Source organism: Epinephelus lanceolatus, chromosome 20 (genome assembly GCF_041903045.1).
Source record: "Epinephelus lanceolatus isolate andai-2023 chromosome 20, ASM4190304v1, whole genome shotgun sequence".
In the NCBI taxonomy this organism is placed as follows: domain Eukaryota; kingdom Metazoa; phylum Chordata; class Actinopteri; order Perciformes; family Serranidae; genus Epinephelus; species Epinephelus lanceolatus.
In genome coordinates, this window is record NC_135753.1 from 7,669,891 (window position 1) to 7,680,144 (window position 10,254).

The window sequence follows — 10,254 nt, forward strand, 5'->3', positions numbered from 1 at the left end:
TATTATTATTATTATCATTATTATTATCATTATTAATATTGAAAAATAGAAAAGCTAGAACCTGCAGCCTTACATCAAACTGCCACCTGATCACCTACTCTCTGCTACAACCAAGCCTCCATGCCAGCGATAGCCATAGCCGGAGTCATGGTGTTGTAGGGTTGTCCATCCGTTTGTCCCACTCTGGTGAACACAATATCTCAAGGATGCTCAGAAAGAATTACTTCAAATTTGTTACCAATGTCCCATTGGACGATGATCTGATGTTTGGTGTTCAAAGGTCCAGGTCACTGTGACCTCGTCTGTCTCAGTCTTGTGAATGTGATATCTCAAGAAGACCTTGAGGGAATTTCTTCAAATTTGGCACAAACGTTAACTTGGGCTGAAGAATAAACTGATTGGAATATGGTGGTCGAAGATCAAAGGTCAAGGTCAGTGCAACCTCACAAAACATGTTTTGGGCATAACTCAAGAATTCTTATGCTAATTAAGTTAACTAAACTAGTTAACTAAACTTCACACAGATGTCTAATAGGTTAAAATGATGACATTTTATATCCCAAAGGTCAAAGGTCAGCTTCACTGTGATGTCTTAATATTCTACATAAAACACTTTTCTGGTCATTATTTAACATCATATCTCAGGAACAGAAGGAGAGGCATTTGGTCAGACACTGATTTAGTGACACTAATCTTGAAACTGTGCTGATTGTATAGATCTTCTGTGCTGCTGGGGAGAAGATGTGTTTGAAGCATCCATGTTTTCACAGACATGAATGTAAACAGCAACAGCAAGAGAAACTTGACTGGTGCACAGAGGCAAACAACTGCAGGGCAGTAATTCTAGTTTTGTAGTCTTACACAGTGCACCCATGTTTTCCAAACCACATGATCAGTTATTCTGATTAGACTTATGCTTAGGGGAAAGGTAGGTGGAGGTGGAGCTTTACTGGGTATTTACTCAGGGCTACAGGACTGCTCTTCACTGGCACACAAAAGTTGAACAGCTTCTCCCTCATCTTGAGTGCAACGGCACTTTCTCATTTCATATGCAAATATTGGACTACTGGTTTATATTTATCTGCAGTGTCACATGTACTGATCTGGGTTATACGCCATACAGTAGTGCATACAGTGCACACAGCTGCATGGTCTTCTGTCGTCTTTCCTCATCAGGAAACAGAAAACAGCTGGCTGCCAGTGACAGACACATCTGGAGAAAATGTCAGGAAGTTAAAAAGAAAAGAAAAGAAAAGAAACAGAAGAGAAATCACTTTAAATAGGACGTTTAGAAATGAGAGGAAATTATCAAGTGAAAACAAGTGATTTCCAAGCTGTGATAGGAGTCCATTGTTATTTCTTCCTCACATTCAAATACTATAATTTCTTCAGTCAAGAGAAAATATTTGCTATTGTTGTTCAAGAATTGAAATATTAGACTAAACAGTAAATCATCAGCTGGCAAAACTAATTTTTCCTCTCCTTCAAACATTTCAAGATGCTGCATCTTAACCAAACAACTCTCCTCAGAATGGCCCAGAAAAGACGAAAATCAGTGAATTTGAGGAAACAAAACCTCTGAGCCAGTTCAAAATGACCCAAACTCACGCACCAACACGTCACAACCTGTGGAAAACCCTTTATGGAGATGTGTGTTGCTGTAATCGTGGCACATGCCAGTAAACATAAGCGCTGAATGGTTGAAAAAAAGAGTGAAGACTGTGCCTTTTTTAGTTTGAGAGTGCCAGACGAAAGGGCACAAAAAATCTTAAAGGGGTTGTAGAGTTGCCAGTGTAGGACATACGAGACTCGGCTCTGAGTTGTTAGACTAAACCTCATTAATACTTTTAGAGCATTAAAACTAGTAGTAAGTAGTCCTTGTATTAATATAGTATGCATGTACAGTAAACATAAGATATTTTTACATTACTGATGATGAGTTTAAAAAGCCTTGTTTCCACTAGGCAGTCCACTTCAGTTCAGTTTGTTACACATTAGAACCATTGTTTTTGCTTGGATGGCACCAGTAGAAACATCCCTATTTTTCATCACTCCTCTGTTGAGTTACCTAGCACGCTGATCTGATACTGGAGCTGTAAACACTGCAGTCCGTTGATTTGTTAATAGAGAACTGTCACTCTTGCTCAGGAGTCAGTTGTGACTGGTTTTTAAGGTTATATAACCACTGTTCATAATTTGGCAAGTTTTTCATTCATCAGTAAACATTCAGTACTCTGGGGAAAAAACTAAAATCTAAGCATCTGTAATTCCATGAAAACCTGTCAGACTCAGTCTGCTGAAGAAGAACATGTGGTGGGATCAAAGGCTCCAGAGCAGCTACTAAATTTACCATTGGGTGAGATTAATTTGTCAACATGCAATGTGGCTTATCTTCCGTATACTACTGTGTACATGTATATACCTGCTTATCCTTTGCAGGCCTTGGACAGGTTCAAACTAATTTAGACAATTTCACAGTTGTTCATTTTGAAGAATCAAACTGTGTACAGAATTTGAGATTCTGAAGTTTACATCTATAACCAAATGTGCCAAAGGATGAGACCACTACGACATGTGTGATTCGTTGTTTTATTGCAAACTTAAATCATATTAATTCTCCCTGCCAATCAAATTCCCCAATACAAAGAATGAAAGGTTAAAATAATCATTAAAGATTCAGAGTACTATATTAGCAACAGACAAAAGGCTTACTAAGATTGTGAGCTACATACAGAAACATAATATTACTGTGATACACAATTCCCCTTTTTAAAAAGCTGAATTTCCATGAATCAACCCTCGCCTGACTGGAGAGGAAACGCAGAGAGACTGACTGATTTCTGAGCAGGCTGCTGTGATGCCACCACTCTGTACTCTCACAAAGGACTGAAAGTTACAGCAGCAACAACACTATCAGAGCTTCAATAACATGACTCGTCAAAAAAAGCAGCCCAACTCCCCATCTCTGGTCAGACTCTCATGTCTCCTCCTCCGCGCCCTCCTCTGGTGTGTGCTGAGATTTCATCATTCCTCAGGTGGAGTGCTCATCTTCACAAGGCTGTTCTTGTTGAACCTGAAGAGCCTCCAGCCTTCCTCCTGAGAGAGGTCCTCAGCCCCGCGGCGCTTGTAAAACTCAATAGACGGCTCGTTGTTCTCCGCAACAACAAACATCATGCCGGTGCAGCGCGTCTTCATCGCCAGCTGGAAGAGAAATGAGAGTTTAAGTCAGTTTTGCACATTTGTCCACACCTTTTAAAACATATGTGCAAAACTGACTTAAACTGAGAGTTTAAGTCAGTTTTGCACATATGTTTTAAAAGGTGTGGACAAAGAAACGGAGCAGCAGAGGTCAAGTCATCTCTGTATGGCTCAAGCTCCAAAAACGCTACATCAAACATTTTCCATAATGCAACTCAAAAGTGTTTCTAATTGCCTTGTAAATTCCCACAGTGTTCAAACTCCACTCATGGCATTAATGAGCAACCTCTTTTATTGCTGTAGGGATGCAGAACATAATTGACAGACAACTAACAGCTTAATCAAATCAGTTATCTACGTATTAAGTCACTTTGATGGGTTGATGAACCTACACAGCAAATTAAAATACAAAAACTTGACCCTAGTATTAGAAAAATATATATTTACGGTTATTTCTCCACTGAACTGTAGAAAAATGTGTTTTTTTTAAACTTCCAAAGTGCTTACAACTTTAAATCTTTCTAAAGAAGGATACAAAGTGAGTCCATACTCTTCATCCTCTTTTCTTATTTTTCTTATCTGACTTTGTGCTTTTAACCATGGGAAATTTTAATACAGCTTCATTCCCACATTGTTTTCCCGTATTTTCTGTGTTTTAAATGTGCCAAGTTGTCCTTTGTGTCCCATATAACGTCACCAAACTCAATCACCACCAGAAATTACCACGACAGAGATTGTTGCATCCACATTTATTGCACATCTATTGAATCATGGTGAGTTAGATTAAATGTGCAGGTTAGTAGTAGCATTAGTGTTGTATGTATCACAATCACAGAACAAGAAGCCTTTCATTTTTAATAAATTATACAAAAAAATTGTAACACCCTCTCCAATTTCATATGGTCCCCCAATGTCATTGCAAAAACTTGCCTGAAAACATAGCAACATGCATCGCAATTTTGTGAGAAAAGCTGTCATGAAATCCTGCCTTTTAGGCAGGAATGATCCCCTGAAGCCTGCAAAATCCCAGAGGGGCTGATTAATTGTCACTGTAACCAGGGGGAACGCCTGTCATAGGTCACAATGTCACACCTGTTTCTGATTTGATAAACTGGAATCAGATTAATAATGCTCCTGTTAATATCATTTATTGTGTTCTGACTTTAAGAAATTTCATTCAGCGGCCAGGGTTTGATTCTAGCCCGCGGCCCTTTGCTGCTGTCGTCCCCTCTTTCCTCCCATATTACACTTAAACTTTCCTATCAAATAAAGGCAAAAAGCCAAAAACTAGTGTTAAAAAGAAAGAAGAATTCCGTTCAGTTAATATACTCACATCACTGAGATGGCGCAGGAGCTCCGAACCGATGCCCAGTCCTGAAAAGAAGGCAAAAAGGAAAAGAGTGAAAGCTCATTAGTTAAGAAGCAGCTAGTAAGCTAATTAAATGTGGACTGAATTAGATGAGTTGTTGTTGTGTTTTTTACCCCTGTACTCCTGCATCACGTAGAACTCCTCCAGGTAGAGCTGTTTGCCAACCCAGGGGTCATAAGTAAAGTAGTACATGACAAAACCCACTACCTTCGGATCTGCAGAGACACAGTGATGAAATGGTTGAGTATGCGGCTGCATATACTTTTATATATTGTTTTTTTTTTTACTTATATATATCTACATTTACATTATGTATAGTACATATACTGTAGCTACCTGTGTTTACCTTAGTCAACAAGTCTGTACTGCCTTTAAGGGTTTCAGAGTTGCACTATGGGATTTCTACACATATCTGCACATATATGTGGCACAATGCACAATACATGTATACATCACAATATCTAATGTTAAGAGCTTTTGAATTCCTTGTTCTAAGTATTTTATTTTATCCATCTCCCTCGTCTTGAGCCTTTGTCTTGTGCAGCTGTGGCATGTGAAGTCCTGTGTAGATTCTAGGTCAATGTTTGCTGTAATTTCTGGGAATGTGTGCTGCATATTTCAGATGTTTGTTTGGGGTGCAAATAACATAGGTATACAAAAACATTAAGTACTACAGGTCTGGACACAAATTTCACTGCAGCATTTTTCAGTGACACTTGGCTGTTAACCACCAGTGAGCTGAGTTGTTAAGTAAACAAGTAATCATCTGACTTTTTACAAAATATCCGAGTTAAATTCGATTTTCTGATGCAGTTTGAAGCCGTATGTCATGTTACTAAATTACAAATGATGTATACGTTAGATCTGAGTCTGAGCTTGTTTACAAAGAGAAGAGAGTGAGCACCTGCTGCTGAGCAGCTGCAGCTGGACATCTCACTCTTTCACAAACATGCCACAACAGGTTTCAGGTATGACGATACCTATAGTTATTTTACAAAAACAGGAAACACAAGCTGCTGTATAGCCTTTAGGGTAATATTGTTCGTCTGTGCAGATGGAGGAAGCAACGCCATCATAGGCTCAAATTTAGAAGTGTTATTCTGGGAGACTGACTAGATCATTAAAGAAGCACAGGTTTCACTTTGATCACATTGAAGATGTGAACAGTAGCTCAGTCCATAGGGACTTGGGTTGGGAACCGGAGGGTCGCCTGTTCAAGTCCCCGTCTGGACCAAAAAAATGTGGAGTGTGGACTGGTAGCTGGAGAGGTGCCAGTTCACCTCCTGGGCACTGCCGAGGTGCCCCTGAGCAAGGCACCAAACCCCCCAGCTGCTCGGAGCGCCTGTCAAGGGCAGCCCACTCTGACATCTCTCCACTTAGTGCATGTGTGTGTTCGGACCTGTGTGTAATTGACAACAGAGTGTAAAATTGAATTTCCCCTCGGGGATTAATAAAGTATATTAAAAAAAACAACAAAAAAACAAAAACATACACTTAATGACAATAACAAACATATCTGCAACACAAGGTGTCTGCCAAGAGTTATAATTCATGAACAACATGTCAGTCACTTCATGAGCTAACCAACCTGTTAGAACACAATGAGCCTGTTTGTGTCACTTCATCTTCAACAGTGTCTCAAGTAGGTAACTTGAAGAGACACCTGGGAGTTGTGTTCGTTAAGCATTTTAAAGACACGGTGTGGTGGTTCTTACCGCCACTGCTGTTCTCTCCTTGGGTTTCAGCAATGATGCAATGGTAAAATGGGGTGTCACCAAACCCATCCTCAAGGAGTTCTGTAAATGAAATAAAACCTTTGAGCATGAAAAGGGGAATACTAATAATTTGTGTTTATACACGGATGCAGGTAACTTAAAAACTCACCTTTTTCAGTCAGTGTCACCTGGTGCTCCATGTCTTCATACTTTGCAAGCTCCTGGGACAAGAAAGACGGAACATTGTGTTATGTTAAATGCTGAACAGATTGGTTGTTAGAACCAACTGATACTGAATCTGTGAAGCAAAAATAAATGTTTGAAACCTCTAATCACAATGAGTTTAACAAATACTCATGATCAAACTGTGACCAAAATATTTGATAAGTGGAACATTTAGAGCATGAAAAATTAGCGCTTAAGTGCTTTCTGGAGGGCAAACCACACAATGACAACACTGTTATTTCAACTTCCTTTTAGCATAAGCAGTGCTTCCAATTACAGTATATCCTGTCAGTCATAGATGCTTCACAGGAGTTATAGTTTTCTAAAAACATTGATAAAGCCACTAAATTTGTTATTATATCTGCATTAAGCTACTTATGAGCTGGCATATATTCTGACACCTATATGTGTGATAAGCTAATATTGGTCAATATATCTACCTGACTAATTTATCACCCTACCCCAGTTAACAATTTTTAAACAATTTGGTAACTGATTAGTATGGCACAAGAGAGATGTAAAAATCATGTTAAGGTTTTACTGAAAAGACTGGCAGTTGCATCCAACTGTTATTTTCTGAAGCAAAAACTAATACAAACTTGAATTTGATAACGATAAATATTCATTATTTAACCTAACAGAAACAACCATTTTTTAAAAGGAACCCTTGAATGAGTTGTGTTTAAAGAACTCTGACCAAAACATGTGCTGCTTGGAACATTTCACGTCTCTAAGTTAGAAAAATGCCAAATATTCAATGTTACCAGCCACTCAAATGTGAGCTTTTCCTACTTTACTCTTATTTAGATCATTACACATTGAGTATATTTGGTTTTGGACTGTTTGCCAGACAAAAACTAACCGACTTTTAGAAGTCCGTGTTTTTTTCTGATATTGTATAGACTATTTTACTTGAATTGATTCAGAACATACTCAGGAGTTGCTTCTAATTGTGTTATTCATGTCGGGTCAGTAGTTATACAACTGCAATAACATTTAATCAGCATCAACTTTGATAATAACATTAGGCAAAGGTAAGACGTGGGATATATAAATATATGTGTTTATAAACGATTTTAATTAAATATATTTGGTTTTAGACCGTTGGTCAGACAAAAGATTTAAGGAGGTCCTCTAGAGTGTGGTGGGTATTTTTACTGATATTTTATAGACTATTTTACTCTTAAAAGTTGTGAAAATACTCATTGGTTGACCATGGTTATGTTATTTATGTCAGGTCAGCAGTTACACAACTGCAGTAACATTTAATCATCGTCAACCTTCATAAGCAGATAAGCTGAAGGTAAGACTGACCATATTTGGAAAACCGACAGCCTTACCGGATATGAGCCGTCTGCCTGTAAACAAAGGCCACCGTCACTAATCTTACACTCGGATATCCACCGGGAATTTTCCACCAACTGCTTTGTCACCATTTGACGGTGTAATTCATCGTTATTAAGGTGTCGTTTGACTTAAAATGTCGGAACAACTGTTACAATTGAGTTCAATGGAAGGTCAAAGCTACCTGTTTAATTAACCAACAAATAGCAAGCTGGCAACATGGTTATAAACTGGGACGACCGATATATTTTATTCACACCAGATAATATAATCTTAACGGAGTGTTCTGCTCATAGGCCTACCTTCACCAGTCGCAATATATCAGACACGTCCCTGGGTTCTGCTTTTCGTAATTTATACTCCATTTTCTTCTTTTACTCTTTTTTCCTCTTGTTAGAAGTCCTCTGTATGTGAAGTGGAAGATTAATTGTTTCTTCATTCGCTTCAGAGTGGCCTTTCCCCCACAGTCAGCCTCTGGTCCGGACGCTTGAGTCTAGACAAGTACATCCAGTGGTGTCACCCTCGGCTGGGTCGCTGCCGTTCAACTGCTGACTTCTTTGTTTACATCGCGATATTTATACCCGGCTCGCGCTGAAATGCGGTTGGTCAGTTCCCACAACTTCTCGCTTTTCTGACGAATCCGCAGCGCCCTCTGGCCTTTTTATAGCCAATCGGGCAAAAGGTATGCTCACGTGACGCGTCTGTTTTCATCCTGTGCGTTTGTTATTGCCAGAGAAGGCAGTAACTTGGCAAAGTATTTTATACGTCAAGCAGTGGTAAAAGTATGTAAAGTAGCAATAACACAGTGTAGAAATACCTACAAGTAAAAGACCTGCATTCAGAATCTTCCTCAAATATAAGCACAGAAGTATTAGCTTCAAAATATATTTAAAGTAGGCTACAAAAAGTACAGGTGCTCATAATGCTTAATAGCTCATTTCAGAATAATGTATATTATATCATTTTATTTAATGTTGCAGCTGACAAAGGTGGAACTAATTTAAATACTTTATATACTGCTGGGAAGCATAACCTATAATAACATCTTATTAGCTGATTTATATTAGAGGTACAAAGCAACATAAAATGGAAATACTCAAGTACCTCTTAAGTGTATTTAGGTACAGTACTTCAGTAAATGTACTCAACTAGTTTCCAAAACTGAAATTTAAAGTCAAAGTTTAGGATTTTTACCGGACTTGAGTTAACATTTTGTTATTGCTTGTATTACACAAGTGGAATTTTCCACCTCTCACAGACAGTAAGGTGACAGGAGGATAAGCTACATCACCGTTACAACCCTGTGATATGTTGGAAAGAGTATTCAGATCATATATTTAAAGTGGTAGGCCTACTCTAGTAGCGCTCTCTACTTGCTGCTTTGCTGCATGTCATCCCCTCCCTGTCCCCCATTCACGCCCAGACTGTCCTATCTAATAAAGACATTAATCAATTAGGGATTTCATCCAGATTTATTTTAACTGCATGATGCTGAGATAAGGCAGTGCAGGTTTGCATCTAACCAAAGGTACATAGGGTGATAAGGTGCAAAGTATACAGAGTAAACAATAATGCAATAATCTCCACAGTGTACTGTGAATCTTTGTATGTAGTTGTTATCATCTATTTTATACTGTAGTGTGTGTGTGTGAGTGTGTATGACCGCATGTGAGTGTGCATGTGTGTGGGGATGGATGGAGGGAGGGTAGAGCATTGTGCTACTCTGCACAGTGACTTCTGCTGGGATTTTATGCACCATGTGTATTCTGTGTTTGATGTTTATGTAAAGAGCCAAGTGTGACTGTAAGCTGCGTGTTGATGTGAGACGCCGGTACTTTTTTCGTATGCCCAAGATGAATTTCTCTTGAGAGACAATAAAGATCAACCATAACCTTAATCTTAGCGGTTAGACCCCTCACACCCAAAAATCCATTCTGTCTAATAAAAAGCAAACAGCCAATGAAAAAATCTTAAATCACAAGAGTTCACAGCAGATGGGCAGAAACAGGTGCAGATAGCTTCTTGACAACCTGTCCAACCCTGCCAGCTCCAAGGCTGGGAAGCCAAACCCAACCTCAGGAAAAGAATGCGGAGAGAGGGAAGTAAAAGAAAAACAATAACAACTGACCTGTTGGGGATACAATCCTGAAAAACACTACACATCACCCTGCTGGTTACCTAAAAATGTTTAGGAAGTGTTGTACCTGCCAGTGTGGAGATTTTAAACTATAACCTCTGCGTCCTCAAGCAAATGACTTACTCACTGCACCACTAGGAATATATAGTTCCTTATCCCTTTCATGCATAGTGGTCACTACAGTGGACAGCTATTTAAAAGCCATTTTCGTGTGTATGCATGGGTTTTGATGCTATAGTTGCATTTAAGTCACTAGAGTGGACCAT

At 38.9% G+C, this 10,254-nt stretch overlaps 1 protein-coding gene across 1 annotated transcript; it reads right to left on the reverse strand.

The window, feature by feature from the left end:
- Positions 1-2,575: 2,575 nt before the first annotated feature.
- On the reverse strand, positions 2,576-8,457 carry LOC117264865 (diamine acetyltransferase 1-like). The gene is made up of 6 exons (XM_033639158.2): positions 8,154-8,457; positions 6,452-6,503; positions 6,283-6,363; positions 4,681-4,782; positions 4,532-4,572; positions 2,576-3,201 (listed from the first exon to the last, which is right to left on the reverse strand). The coding sequence occupies exons 1-6, from the start codon at positions 8,214-8,216 to the stop codon at positions 3,025-3,027; spliced, it is 516 nt and encodes a 171-aa protein (XP_033495049.1). The 5' UTR covers positions 8,217-8,457; the 3' UTR covers positions 2,576-3,024.
- Positions 8,458-10,254: the final 1,797 nt, after the last annotated feature.